We start from the raw sequence: 15,879 nt of genomic DNA, 5'->3' as shown, positions 1-15,879 counted from the left end.
GTGCTCTGTGATTGACAAATGAAGGTACTTTAACTATGTTTGGAAACTAATCTCCATTTGAGAAGAGGGGCTTTGTGGTGGACTTAATTAAGGTATAGCCTAGGGGTGGAGAAGTATTTAGAACGAGACTTTGTAATTGATTGAATGATTGGAAGGTCCTGGGGTGGGGTAGTACTTGGAGATTATTTAATCACGCTTAGTAAATGCTGTATTTTGAATGATGTCATGTTTTGATCTTCTCTGTTCTTGGTTTGTCACTGAATAAAATAGAGAGCACCTATGCTGGTATTTTGAACCTGGGAAGTTGCCTTTCTTTTGGCATTACATTACAACTAGCTATGTGACCTTGGACAAGTCATTTTACCCCTGTAAGTCTTGGTTTCTTCACTTATAAAATGAAGTGGTTCTTCTAGGGCTGTATCCCAAAAAGATCATACAAGTGGGAGGAGGACCCATATGTACAGAAATATTTATAGTGGCTCCTTTTGTGGTGGCAAAGAATTGGAAATCAAGGGGATGCCCATCAATTGGGGAATGGCTGAACAAGTTGTGGTATATGAATGTAATGGAATACCATTGTGCTATAAGAAATGAGGAGCTGACGGGCTTTATAATAACCTGGAGAGACCTATATAAACTGATGCTGAGTGAGGAGAGCAGAACCAGGAGAATTTTGTACACAATTACAGACACATCATATGTGTGACAACTAACTTTGATAGACTGGACTCCTCCCAGCAATGCAAGGTTGTAAGACAACTCCAAAGGACTCATGTTGGAGAGGGCTATTCACATCCAAAGAAAGAATTACAGAGTCTGGATGCAGACTGAAGCAAACCACTTGCTCTCTCTCTTTTTCTTTTTGTTTTGTTCCTTTTTTCTCAATGTTCATTGCATCAGTCATAATCCTTCATTTTACCACCTAATGTTCAATGTGAAGGTATTTGCAGATCCTATATTTGATTGCATGCTGCCATGGGTGGGGGGGACCGGGGAAAAGAGGCAGAGAAAATTTGAAACTTAAGAGATTGTGGAACTGAATGTTGTAAACTAAAAGTAAATAAATTTTAAAAATAAAATAAAATGAAGTGGTTACACACATGGTGACTCTTAAAGTTCCTTCCAACTCTCGATCTATGATTCCACAATCATATCCCTTGATATCTGTAATTAGCCTCTAGGTCCCACTTGAGGCCTCCTGGGAGAGGATCAGCCCAGTTGCTGGCAAGATTGAGTTTTCCTTGACCTCCAGTTCAGGCAGATGCCACGACCAATGAGCTATCCTTTGTTGGTTCTTCTTCCCGAAAAGAGTAAGCTCTGACACACAGACAGTTAAGAAGCCTGCTGATACGTTCAGGACATCAGCTCCTGTCCTCCATCCTGGTAGCTCCAGCCTACCTTCTCAGTATCCTCCTGAGCCTGCCAGACCCCACAGTCAGCTCAGGAAGGGGTCATAAAAGACAGGTGCCCTTTAATCTTTGAAATGATATGTGATGAATGAACTGTCACTGATACAGTACCATGCTATAGAAAGCAGAGGGGGGAAGTAAGAGAGACCTTGCCGTGCAACAAAAGACCAGTGAACAAACTTGGAGGAAAGAAGATTTGGGTTTGACAATATATGCTAGCAGCACTGAGTTTTCCTCAGCCTCTGGTTCAGGAAAATGCCAGTCTACCAATGTCTGATGTTGGTCCTTCTTCCCAAGAGTATAGGCTTTAAAGCATAACAGACAAAGAGAATAAAAAGACAGTGAACCTCCCCTGACCATGGGACAAGTCATTTAACCTCACTAGGCCTCAGTTTCTCCATCTGTAAACTGGGAGGTAATAATATCAACATTTTCCTCTCACAGGTTTGTTGTAAGATTCAAAAGAAATAACATATGTTAAGCTCACTGTGAATTTTAAAGTGCTATATAAATTTCATTTATCATTACCAAGTCGTAAGAAACCAATGACTAGAAGTGTGCCCAGTTTGCTGCCTTACAGGCAACTCAGATCAGGGCTGGCATACAAAGGAAGGTCTAATTCTGTTTTACCAGCTTTATGTACTCCTGATTCAATTGCCTCTCATGGTCCTCCAGGTAAGTGTAGGCCCTTCCTAAACTTCCAACCCGTTTCCCATCCAATTCTTTTTTTTTTTTTTTTGCCTTTTGGAGGGCAATTGGGGTTAAGTAACTTGCCCAAAGTTACACGGCTAGTTTTTTTGTGTGGGTGTTAAGTGTCTGAGGCCAGAACTGAACTCGGGTCCTCCTGACTCCAGGGCTGGCACTTTACCACCTAGCTGCCCCCCATCCAATTCTTTCAAGTTCTCCAGAAGAGGGATATCCTCATTCCCCCAACTCTGGGGGGATCCACAGGGGCTCACTTCCCATTCCTAGGAAGCAATTCTGATTTGGCAGCTTCAATCAGAAAATGTTCCCTTTTGGGGGGGCTGGGGGAGGGGCTTAAATGCAGTTACTATCCTCCACAAACATAGCTCTCTGCCTTTCTCACATGCAGCGTTCTTTCACAAGCCCAATCATCTCCATCCCCCTATACAGACGTCCAGATTTCAATTTTCCTATCAGAGGCAGCCAAGTTTCTGGATCACAGAACTACAGACCTATCCATAGGAGGGCTCTCAGGATCACTTCCTGCCTGGCTCCCTTCATTCTGGAAAGCAAAGGCCCATCCTACCTCTTGGGCAATCCAAACCCAAAGAGATTAAATGATTCAGCCAAGGTTGCACAGTTCCATTGACGATGGCATTAACTGTTCTTCAAACTGATCTGTTCATAGCCAGATAACTAGGCCTGAACACTTAAAGCACAGGACTGTAGCTTCCTACAATTTAAAACTAGGAAAGCCTCTAGAGATCAGAGAACCATGGAATTCAGAGCTGGAAGAGATGTCACAGGCCTTCAAGGCCAACCACCTCATTTTACAAATGAGAGAACTGAGACACAGAGAGGGGGTTGAGTGATTTGTCTAAGGTCACATAGCTACTAAGCTTCTGAAGAAGAATTTGAACCCGAGTCGGAGTACAAGTTCAGTGCCGTAATCTCCCTACCACACTGCCTCTAGTCCTTAATCCTACAAAGGAGGACATTGGCAGCTATACCACTTATTTTAGTTAATTAATCTAGATGCCACCAAACTCACAAGCGCTTTTAGAAAAGCATCCCAATGGCCAACTGCCCCTGGTCTCCCACAATCTTCTCACTTAAAAAGGGCTGAGAGCTATGTCCCCAGCCCCCCAGCCCAGAGTCTTCCTATCATGAGGGCCATGGCCTCACAGCCACCTGTGCTTGTTGGCCTGCATACCCACCTGGGGAAGGTTCGGCTCCTCAGCTCTTTAATGAACACTTGACTCCCATTCTGGACAGGTTTGACATCTGTCGTCTGCCCTGTGTCGTGTTTATGCCAATTTCTTTTTTTTTTCACTGGAAAAGAGAGAAGATAGGTTCAGTAACAAGGAGGATGGCAAAGACCACTACTGCAGCCCCTAGGAGGGCAACACACCCAGGAAGTAACCCCTGGCCCCCCCAAGCCCTTGGTGTGCCCCACCAACCAGCCTCCTGGCTCCCCAGAAGATGTAGACAGCTACTCCAACATTCACAGTAAGCTATGATGAGAAGACCACAGATTTAGAGATGGAGGAGGTCTCAAAGACCATCTAGCCCACTGGTGTCAACTCAAAACAGAAATAAGGGCTGTTAAACCATATAGAAGGATCCCTGCAGGGACAGCTATTGATTTAAGAAACCACATGCTAACATTATCTATGCTCTGCTGCACTTTTATTTATCTTGTTAACTATTTCCCAATTACATTTTAATCTGGTTGTGGCTGCACTTGGAAATGTTGCTGGCCCATAATCTGGGTGTCTGACACCTCTGATGTAGTCAAACTCTGCCATTTTATAGGTGAGGAAACTTGGGACCAAGGAGTTCAGAGTCCTACTACATGATGAGAACTGGGTCACCTCCAGAGGAGGGTGTTCTTTCAAGCCTCCCATCCTCCAGCAAGGAATGAAAGGACATTCAGTGGGAATGGGACCACAGAGCCAAGACTAATACATGGCAAGTCACAGGAACATAAGAAGCATCCTTTGGTGCCATTAGGAAAACAAAAACTATAGCATACATGGAGGGCAATGGATGTGTGTGAGAAGTTTCCAGTGGCTGAGTGGTCTACAAGCAAATGGACTGTTCTGACTCTAACCTTACAGAGAAAAATGAATTTTAAAGAGTCAAAGATCAGATAGGAGATATCCTTATTAGGCACAGAAAAATGAATTCTCTAAGCCCCATATAAATGCATGGAAACCTTTCATTAGGTCAAAGTGGTATAAGTCCTAAATGTCAGATCTGAGAAGTTGGCTGAACATTATTTTAAAAAGAAAAGAAAGGCAGCTCCTAATGAGGAACCAATCCTGAGATGTGCAGGCTGTGGGAACTAAAGACAATCTTTCTATCCTCCATACCCTATTACCAGCCAGGCTTCTGTTAAAACACGACCAGCTCACATTTCTATAGTCTTCTGCATTTTGCCAGTTACTTCTCTCATGTAAAGCTATAAAGCTCCTTTATGAGATTCTAGAAAAATCCCCATACATACCTTTCTCAGTAAAAATGCTAAGCCAGTGCCTAGGACTGTGCTTGGCACACAGTAGGTGCTTGATAAATATTCATTAATTGATTGATTGATTGATTGATTGACAGAACACTAAAGTTTTGAAACGGATGTCTCTGAGGGCTGGAAATCAGAATAAGGAGTTCACAGTCCCCAAAGGCTTTGAAAGGTTCAAAGAATTGCAATAATTAAGCTGAGAACAGCAGACTGAGGGTGATGTAATAATTGCTTTCAGAATACTGAGAGTTATTACATAGAAGATGGTAACCAACTGTGCTCTATATCCATTGTGGGAAAAACAAGAGAAATCTTCACAGTAAAGACATTAACAGAGAACACTGGGAACATTAATCTAATTCCTTTCCCTGGAGATATTCAAAATTGGGGAAGATAACAATCTGAGACTGTTTCTGCCCAGTCCTCCTGGAGGCAGGGGACTGACTGAGGGACTGACCTTTTTCAGCCCTATCCCCCCTCACTCTCCCTTGTTCTTGGTTCCATCTCCCTGCCCTGGCCACTCTGCACACCTCATCTTGCCCCACACATTATAATCCTGCAAAGAATGAAGCCTTCCCAGCTTCTCCCTCCACCATCCTTCAGGGCTCTGTAACAGCAAGCCAGAAGGATGAACCAGGCTGAGATGCTGAGACATTAATTATTAGCACAGACTCTCTGGTCAAAGACTTCCCAGAAAATGGCCCTAAAGCAAGTGTGAAGAACTATTCAGAAAGTCTATGGAAAGAACAGGTAGTCACAGAAGCACAAACAGCTAAGAGAGTTGGAAGGGACCTCGGAGACCCCAAGTCAGCTCCAACCTGAATAAGAATCCCTTCTATGATACCCTCAGGAAGTGGTCTAGGCTGCCAGATGCCACAGCGGGCAAAGCAGCAGCTTGGAGTTAGGAAGACCTAGCTTTAAATACTGCCTTAGACACTACTTGTGTGATGCTAGACAAGTCACTTTACCTCTACCTACATACAATGGGTTAACAATAGCATCTACCTCTCAGGGTTGTTGTAAGGATAAGGTGGGATAATATTTGCGAAGTGCTGTGGAAATCTTAAAGCACTCTCTAAATCCCAGTTGTATTATTATAATTATTAATTATCGTCATTGTTATTAAAGTCTTCTAGTGAGGAGACAGGCATTACTTAAGGTGGCCAATCCTACTTCTGGACAAGTGTAACTAGAAGTCTTTCTTTATACTACAATGAAGTGTGCCTCTCTCCAGTTCCCATTCCGTTTCACTCTCTAGGGCCTAAGCAGAACAAGTTTAAAATTATGGCATGACCATTCTCTGGGGTCCTAAAATTTGGAGGATGTGCCCACCAACCACCAATACACACACACACACACACACACACACACACACACACACACACACCCCCTCTCTTTCTGCTCTCACCAGGAAGGAACATTCCACCCCTGTCACACAAGGAGGTTGGTGTGCATGAGAATCACAAACAACCCTCCAGTTTAGAAGAGAAAAGCTTAGCCAACAGAAGTAAAGGGCTTGTTATCCTCTATCCAATTTAGGATAACCATTAGAGGGTACCCAACCAGAAGCAAAGGATCAGGTCTCCTGTTTGGGCGCACTTGGGTTCGTAATCCAATACCCGCTGCTGGCTGGTGGTGCAGCTGTTGCAGCCTTTTATGTGGGCCTAGTCACAGGTGACTCTGGGGCTAGCAGACAACATGCACTATCTCTACTGTAAACTCCCTCTAGGAATCCCTTTTAAAGGCAGCGTTTATAGGAAACAGGCTCATTATGGAGTCTGCCTTGTTCTCTAAGATATAAAAAAGTCTAAAGAATTGAGTGATGGAGAAAAATGGAGAGGGGAGGAGGACTTCACCTCCTGGAACAAGAGAATCGCAATTCCTACCTTAATCCTAACATCAGTAATAAAGCAGAGATGGAAAGGTCATATGAAAGATGGCCATTGGCGAGGCTGTGTGGAACCTGAAATGCTCAGGCGGATTTCTACTTCCAAGGCAGCCTCTGATTGCTCTGACCACATCTTACTCAATTACTTCATCTTTTGTAGTGGCCTTTATAGAGTCAGGGCCTCATCTTTCCATTCCAGGCATGGTGCAAGAAAACTAAATCTCAACATCCATCACGTCTAGCGGGAATAGTTTAGAAAGGGCTTCACATACGTGAGCCTTGAAAGAAGGGGAGGATATCAGCAGATGGGGAGATGGAGGGAGCCTGTTCCAAACATCAGACACAGCCAACATACGTTTGCAGATAGGAGTGGAGAGTAGGTTAGAGGGGTGGAGAAGAAGACCAGGTGAGACCAGGTGATTTGGTTTCAACGCAGAAAGAATGTGAGAGTAGTGCAAAATAATTCTGAAAAGGGAGACTGAGGCCAGATTATGTAGAGCCTTGAATGCCAGGGTAAGGTGTTTGTATTTATATTCAAAGGTCAGGTCAGGTCACCATGAAAGGTTTTGGGACAGAGGAATAGCATGATGAGACCTGTATGTTAGAATAGTTATAGCAGCAAAGGCATGAAACCAACCAATCAGAAACCTAAGTCAGTCAATAATCAATAAACATTTACTATTTGCCAACACTGTGCCAAGTATTGGGTATACATTTAAAGACAGGCCTTACCCTCAAGGATCTCAAAGTCTAATGGAGGAGACAACAAGCAAACAACTGTGTATATATAAGACATAGATCAGATAAATCGGAGGATGAGAATGGTGCTGACATTTCAAAGGATCTAGAAAACCCACTTGCAGAAAACAGGATTCTGGCTGGGACTTGAGAGAAGCCAGGAAATGCAGTAGTAGTTACATGGATTTTCTTTTGTTCTTGTTCAGTGGGGGAGAGGGGGCAGGAGAGGAAGAGAAAACAAACATTTTAAGATTTTTTTTTAAAAAAAGGAAAATCACTTTGGTGAGTATATGAAGGATGAACTGGAAAGGGAAGAGATTTAAGGCAGAGAGAAAAATTAGGAAACTATTCTAAGTGTACAAGGGAGGTGGTAAGTCATCCAAGGGGGTGGATTCCAGAAGTGTGGTATGAGAGGAATGGGTAAGACTTGACGATTGGATTGTGAGGAAGATGGGGTGTAAGGAATAAAGGATGACTCCAACTTTGTGAACCTGATTAATTGGAAAGGTTATATTGCTTTCAACAGAAATAGGCAATTATAGAAAAGGAGCGGAAGGGGGTAGTGCCAAGATGTTGGAGTAAAATCCGAGACCTGCTTGAGTTCTCCCCCATTCTTCTCTAAATACCTGTAAAAAAAAATGACTCTAAAGAAATTTTGGATTTCTTTGGTTGGATAGTTGGGAAGAGGTGGAGGGAGAGAGAAATATTTCAGATATGATGAGCCTATGAGACATCCATCCACATGTCCAAGCAGCTGGTGATGCTGGACTAGAGCTCCAGAGAAAGATTACAGATCTGAGGATTTTCTGTATAGGAATTCTTGAGATCTCCAAAAGGATCAACAGAGATCGAGAAATGAAAAGAGGGGTCAAGAGAGAGAACTTGAGTGACTAGAAGGATGGTGGCACCTTCAACAGAAATTGAGAAACTTGGGGAAAGGGTGGAGGCTTCAGGGGAGATATATGGTATTATTTTAAACCATCAATCTATCAACGAGAATGTATAAACGTCTAGTATGTGTCAGACATTGTACAAAAGCCCTGAGGTTTCAAAGACAATGGTGAAATATTTGGTGAAACAATCCTTGTTCTCGAGGGGCTAACTGCTAATGGGGCACACAATATGGATGTATATAGATATATATATACAATACACAAAAGCAGGAACCTGATAATCTGGGGGACTGACTTTGACTTGACCACAGGGTATTCAGCTGGAAATGTCCAATTGGCAGTTGGTAATCCAGGACTGGAATGCAAAAGAGGGACTAGACCTGGAGCTCATCTACATAGATAACTGAACTAATGGGGATTGATGAGGTCAGTGAGAGAGAGCCTAGAGATCAAGAAAAGGACATAGGACAGAGGACTCCAAGATTATGAGCCTCAGGCTTGGTAAGAATATTGGTTCATTAACTGACCTGGAGATTTTGGAGCAAAATGTATTTAGGTTTGAATATGCTGACCTTCAGGTGATGATAGAATATCCAGGTGAAGAGATTCAAAAGGTATTAAGAAATATGAGAAAGAGCATAGCTCAGAAGTCAGACTCACTTATTCAGTAAGCATTTATTATAGCTTACTTTGTCAAGTCACTACAAAGTCAGAAACAAAACAGTCCCTACCTTCAAGAAGCTTACATTCTATTAGAAGGAACTAACATGTACACAGTTAAGGCCCTATAAAATGTGGACACATTAATTTGGGAGAGGGGATTAATGACTAGGGAAAGGAAGGGATCAGGAAAGGTGTCCTGTAGGAGATAACACTTGAGTTGAGAATGGAAGCTAGAGATTCTAAGGGACAAAAAAGTGAGGAGAGAAAACGTTCTAGGCATATATGACAGTCTGGGCAAAAGCAGAGAGAAGGAGGCTGGATGTCATGTGGGTGGAACACTGAGTGTGAAATGGGTAGTCATGTAAAATCCATGGAGATTCAATCCATAGGTTGAAACCAAATTGTGAGCGGCTTTAAATGTCAAAACAAGGAGTTAAATGGATCCCGGATGCACTAGAAAGCCACTGAAGCTTCATGAGCAGACGAGTGACATGGTCATCTGCAGAAATGTAATGTCAGAAGTCTCAGAAAGGAAGGATTTCCACAGCTGACAATACAGAGAGGACCCAGGGGAGAGGAGAACTGAGTCCAGGGTGTTGGGGAAGAAGATATAAGATACTCAGGAGAGAAAGAAAAGCAACCAGGGAAGAAGACTGCAAAAGAACAGTCAAAATTAGAATAGACAATGCTGCTTGTTGGCAGGGAATCTTTTGTCTTTGTGCTTAGCACAATGTCTGACACACAGTAGGTGCTTAATAAATGTTTGCTGAAAAATAATCCAAACTCAATGCTATGAAATCTAAATGAGCAAGTTCTAGACCAAGGAAGAGATAAATTTGCAAAGTCACTTTCCTTTCTCCTTTGCTTCTTTGCAGAGGTGGAGGACCATGAGGGTAAAATATTCCACATATCATCAGATCATATCATTACATTGGTTAGTCTTTTGTTTTTCTTCTTTTCTTATTCTTTATTATAAAGACAAGTCTCTGAGAAAAAGGAGAAATACAGTAGGAAGTGTAAGTGATATAAAAACAAAAGAGATCAATAAAAATGTATTTTTAAATTAATTAATGAAAGTTAGTTGAACTGAATTTAAATGGGTAAGAGAACCAGGAAAGAGAACTACATGACAGAAATCAAGAGAAGGAAGAATTTTTAAAAGGAAGGAGTCAACAGTAGGAAATATTCAAGAAAGGAGGATAGGAAAAAAAAATCCAATGAATTTGATGGCCAGGAGATCATTGGTGACTTTGGAGAAAATATTTTCAGTACAGTGGATCTAGAGGTGAAAGGGCCCCAAGAGGTCCTAGGACCCCCGAGGTCCTCTAACTACAAAGCCACAGTTCTCTCCACTATTTTGCTATCTTTAAGATGTCAACCTTTGCTGCTCTGCATCTGAAACTAAAACTGGATTGGCCCAAAGTCAGTGTCAATTGAATGGAAATTTTCCATTTTCTCTCCCATTTTGTTGGGCAGGTCTGGAAAAAAAAAAAGTGGGAGGGAAGAGTCTCAAACCAGCAGAATTTGGGCAAGTATTAGCCCAAGGAGGGATGGACTCAGCCACTCCATCTCTCCTCTCGTCTCCTCTCATCTCCTCAACCACCTCTCTTTCCTGACTTATGACAGCAGCCACCTGGAGGCTGTCCTCTTCAAAAGTGGATATCCTGACTATATCTGCATGACTCCCAAGGAGGGATGTCTTTTCTGGTTCTCCTGGGAATCTCATAAATGAGGACAGAAATACCTCAACTACATAGCTCACAAGGTTATGTGAGGAAAGTGCTTTGTAAAGCATACAGAGTGGTGTATAAATGTGAGCAGATGTTGCAGCTGTGGCTGTGGGTGGCGGTGTATTAGGAGCAGAAGGAGGAGGAGGAAGAAGAGGTCTTTTTTTAATATATCACTGTTATTAAGAGAATCACAATGGGACACACATTATTTCCAGTTCATTTTCTTGGAATATTCATACTAATCAATACCAGGCTACAGCATTAACCAGCAAAGGAGAGCTGGCTTTGATACTTGCAGTTAGCAATGAGAGAGGAGGGGAGGAGAGAAGGGTGGAGAGGAAAGGACCAGGAGAATGAGGAAGGAGAGGAGATGAGCTGAGAGGAGGGAGAAGAGGAGGGAGGACAGGAGGGAAGAGAAGAGGGAGGAGAGGAGTGAGCAGAGGAGTAAGAAGAGGAAGGAGAGGAGGAAGGAGAGGAGAGGGGAGGGGAGAAGAGGAAGAGAGAGAAAGAATTTGCTGATGTAAAAGGAAATAACCCCAGTAAGCTTAGTGGCTCTTTTTAAGCTCTTGGATTCATCAGAAGTTACTGAAATAGTGATCTAGTCCCTAATAGACATAGTATCTTCTATATATGTAGCAAGAAAGTGTTCTCTCTTTAGACTAATTCGGTATCCTAAAATAGAAAATCATTTGGTACTAAAAAAGCAGAAAAATTTATTTTTTGTAATCTTTGAATAAACCAGAAAAAGATAACCACTGAGTTAATACAACACATTATTTTAAAATTCTGTCAATCTGGCTGAAAGTCCACTTTTTGCTTTTACAAACTCATTTGATATTTATGGGAAAATACAAGATTTTTTTCTAAAAATAGTATATATTCCCTGTAATCAAAAAAAATAAGCATATTGCTTTACTTGTAAAAGGAAAAGAATTGGATTTCTTTCTCTTGATATGACAGTTATTCTCACTACATAACCCAGGAAAACTACCTCCCTCTCCTCCCCATCCCCTTTCCTCTGTATCAAAGATCAAAGATTTAAACAGTTGAGAATTGGGAACTGCCTGACAAGTATCTACTTCTATCAGCTTAGTTAAACATAATAACCCTATCATGGCTCAGTAAGCTGAAGAAGGAATAAAACATCAAAATAAATAACTTCAAAATGTATCATGTCGACTTTCTTAAAAAAAAGGAAGCTACATCTGAGTTAGGGAAGGAAACAAAATTGCCTTTGGACCTAGCCCATCACTGGAAGGGTCCAAGCAGGGGCTGGCTGACTGAGCACCTGTTGGGAATGTTAGAAAGCATTTCCCCCACTGATCAGGGGATGACAGTACTTAGATGGGCTGCCGAGATCCTTTCCAACTCCAAGGTGCTATATTAAGGTTATCTCAAACACAGCTTCCTATGTAGATGCTCAGAGGCAAGAGCTGTCCATTTCACAGAGATCCATCTCACGAGAGACAAAAGGAGAGCAGGGACTTGAAGAGCTCTCGGTTTCTTCACAGCAGGAAGGCACTATTTATAGCTGGTCTGCCTGGCTAGTAATTTAAATTGATGTAAATCAACTCGATTTAAAATTCATCCTAAGGGAAAGTACAAATTTCCTTTAGTCTCCATAGGCTAAGACTTCAGAGGGTGTTACAGTCTATAGTTATTGCCACGGAGAAACCTTTCCAGATTTGGGACAAAGCAAGGGGATTCTAGATTTCATGTCCCAGGAAATGGGTGCATGGAACTGAATATCAAACCACAGAGAGAAAGTTGTTGGGGTTTTATTGATAGTTTGTTTTGGGGTTTTTTTTATGAAAAGTAAGAAAGTGGAAAATGCCTTTTTCATTAGGCATCTGGGAAACATAGATCACAGGAGGCATGAGCCAAAAGTATATTTTAGAAATCCACACACATTGCGTGAGGAAGGCAATCAGTGTGGGCTTCTCTTCACTAACCTTGCAATTAAATCTTGGCTGTAAACGAAAGGCTCTGAGCTGTACCTATTCATTTTCATACACAATTGATACTGTTTGATAACTTAACTTGTGCAAACACATGTTTGAATAATAGCTGATTAACAAACGATGCAGAACAGAGTCTCCAATCCCTGCAGGATCCAGGATACAGGAAATGGAGCACATGGGGCAGAGTTCTCCAAATGTGGTCCGACTGGGACATCTGGAAAAAAAAAAAAGCCTACTGGAGCCTTGCCCCAGTGCTATTCTTAGGGTCCTGGTGGGAAGGCTGCCTTACAACCTGAATCTGTGGGCACCTGGACAGACTTAAGATCAACCATCCTTACTCCACATCTCATTCTAGAGTTGTATTCCTGAAAAGACTGCAGAAAGCAATTAAAATTACATTTTAGGCACTCAAGGGGCTTGTTATTTAAAAAGGATCCTACTGTGTGTGAATCCTTTTAGAAGGCTGGAGATCACTGAGCTAGAATTCGGATCACCAGTTCTGAGTTTAGCAAAGGCACGGAAGCATTGCGATAAAAGATCAGGTCTTGGGATGCAGTAGACCTGGGTGCATGGCCTGCCTCTGGTACAGACTGCCTGTAGGATCCTGGGGAAATCACTTAACCTCTCATTGCCTCCAAGTAGTCTAAGACTCTAAGATGCAGAGAAGGTGCCAAGCTGCATTGGCAGGCGGAATTCCTCGCTTGGGATGTCCTAGACCAAGGAAATCACAGACCAGCTTAAAAAGCCATTGATCCTAAGACTCCCTTTTCTTGCCTGTAGAAGGGCAACAATGACCCACAATGCATCGTTCTGAGGCTGAGAGGTGATATGACCTATGGAGCATAACAGCTGGCATTTATCCAGCACCAACTGCATGCTAGCACGGCCCTAAGTGATTTTACAGATACAATCTCATTTGATCCTCACAAGAGTCATGGGAGGTAGGTGCTATTATTATCCCCCTCTTACAGATGAGGAAACTGAGGCAGGCAGAGGTTGAGTGGCCTGCCCAGGATCACATAGGTGTCTTTGGCTGGAATTGAACTCCGGCCTTCCTGACTCAAAAGCCTTGAGTTCTATCCACTGTACTGCCAGATGCCAAGGTCCTTACTTGAACTAAACTGCCAAGCATTCAAACTCTGCTTCAGAGAGGGCAACTCCAATGGGTTGGCCACATCGTGTGAATGCAAAACATTCGATTGCCAAAAAGACTGTTTTATGGAGAACTCACACAGGGCAAGCGCTCACATGGTGGTCAGAAGAAGCAAGACAGGGACACTCTCAAGGTCTCTCTTAATAACTTTGGAATTGTGTGACATGGGAGACCCTGGCACAGCACCTCTCAGCATGGCGTGCCCACATCAGAGAAGGTGCTATGCTCTATGAGCAAAGCAAAGTTGAAACAGCTCAAAGGAAACTCAGGATGCACAAATTCGGAGAATCCACCCCAAATGTTCACGTGGACTATTTGTGCCCAACCTGTGGTCTACCTCCTCTTGGTCTGATCAGCCACAGTCACACATTGAAACCTGACTCTAGCACAGTGACATCATGTTGGTCCTCTTTGAGAATGAAGGACAGCATCAGGCCAACCAACCTGCAATGACTCCGGCATTTACTACCTGTGTGACCTTAGGTAAGTTACATACTCTTCTGGGCCTTAGTTTCAATCATCTGTAAAAATAAAGAGATCTACCATGCGGTGATGCCTCAAGAATGGCCTCTATTCAAGGAAAGGCTGGGAGGGCAGGTGGCAACACCCATTCAATGATCTTATCTCCATTTCCCTCCTCTCCAATCTCACCTAAGTTTGCACTTTTCATATGAATTTGAGGCTAAGGAAAAAGCGGAGACAACATCAGGACAATAAAGTCTTCATTGGGTCAGAAGAAATTGGTAATGGTGTGACGCCATTTTGAAGACACTGTTGACAGTGGCCATGGGTGTGCTTCTCCCCTCCCCAGCACAGGCCAGCACAGGGGATCACAGTGAGGGGTGCAGAGTGGGGAAACATGGCTCACATGACCTCTCCAAGCCTCAGTTCCCTCATGTGTAAAATGGTCAACAGTACTCGTACTGTTTACCTCACAGGTTATCAATCAGTCCAGATAACATAATGAACCTAAATAAAGTACTTTACAATCCTGAAATCATTATATGAATGTCAATGATTATTAGGAGAGGGTTCCGATACATTATTATTGTTCAGTCGTGTCAGCCTCCATTTGGGGTTTTCTGGGCAGAGAGACTACAGGGGTTTGCCATTTCCTTCTCTGATTCACGTTACAGATGAGGAAACTGAGGCAAACAGGGTTAAGCACTTGCCTAGAGTCCAACATATTACTGTGCTTTTATGGCTACAGTCAGTTTTAAGCCGTGAGTCTTACCATAATATCCTACATTATTCTTCTTTAATAGACATATTATAAAAACTAAAGCACTCAAAGAAATCTTGATCTGGAAATTACCCTGTTATAGAGTCCCTGAGGTTTCAGAAACACAACTATGGGTGAGATAGCCTGAGTCATGGTAAAGGAACTCAACAAAACCAGAGACAGAAGGCAGGACAAGCAGGCACTCTGTTCTCATCAAGGCTTCAAAAGGCAGTTTCTAAGGGAGCCAAGGCATCTCAGAAGCTGGGGCTGGGCTGGGCTAACAATGTCCTTTCTCTGCTCTAACAAGGATGGTGGCACATGTCCCCATCATTGCTGAGTGTGCAAAATGATGTTGGTGGTACAGTGGATGACTTGGACCTGCAGTCAGAAAGACCCCAGTTCAAATCCAGCTTCAGACACTTACAGGCTGAGTGAACCTGGGCAAGTGTGCCCTCTGTTTGCCTCAGTTTCCTCAATTATAAAATGGGGATGATAAGAGCATCTACCCCCAGGGCTGTTAGGAGAATCAAATGAGAAAATATCTGTAAAGCACTTTTCAAATCTTAAAGCACCATTGAAATGCTAACTGGTTATTATGACCAGCCAATGATCTTGCTACAGCATGGTTACTTCTATACCTACACAGTCAGAGAAGCAGTTGATTATTAAGAATAAAATCTTATAGAAATAAAGACTATACAAAATAAAGACCACAAATTGTGGAGACTCGCAGTACTCAAGTGTTTGATGGGATCTTCAGGATCACCTAGCACCAAAACTTTATTATAAAATGAAAACTTTATTATAAAATGATCCTCTTCTGGAAAGAAGAGAAACCTGGGCACAAAGATTTCACGGTAAGGAGCAGGGCCATGACTCAAACCAGCATCTTCTGAATTTAAATCAAGTGCTCTTTTGCCCCTGTCCTGCTGACTCTGACCCCAAGAGTCTGACGCTCATGAAGTACCTGTAGATGATGCTATCATGGAGCATGGACTTGGCCTTTAAAGAGAAGTC

The 15,879-nt window shown here is 42.6% G+C and overlaps 1 protein-coding gene across 3 annotated transcripts in view; it reads right to left on the bottom strand.

The window, feature by feature from the left end:
* Positions 1–15,879, bottom strand: part of PHF2 (PHD finger protein 2) — a 211,120-nt gene that overhangs the window by 69,640 nt on the left and 125,601 nt on the right. For all 3 annotated transcript variants that reach the window (XM_069083754.1, XM_069083755.1, XM_069083756.1), the window contains exon 3: positions 3,311–3,425. In XM_069083754.1, the coding sequence (XP_068939855.1) occupies positions 3,311–3,425 (115 nt within the window). The remainder of the gene's footprint in view (positions 1–3,310; positions 3,426–15,879) is intronic.

The sequence above is a fragment of the Petaurus breviceps genome, unplaced genomic scaffold (assembly GCF_028583685.1).
Source record: "Petaurus breviceps papuanus isolate PSGF00001 unplaced genomic scaffold, PetGlider_PUasm1.0 174, whole genome shotgun sequence".
NCBI lineage: Eukaryota > Metazoa > Chordata > Mammalia > Diprotodontia > Petauridae > Petaurus > Petaurus breviceps.
This window is presented reverse-complemented; position numbering and strand designations above follow the sequence as displayed.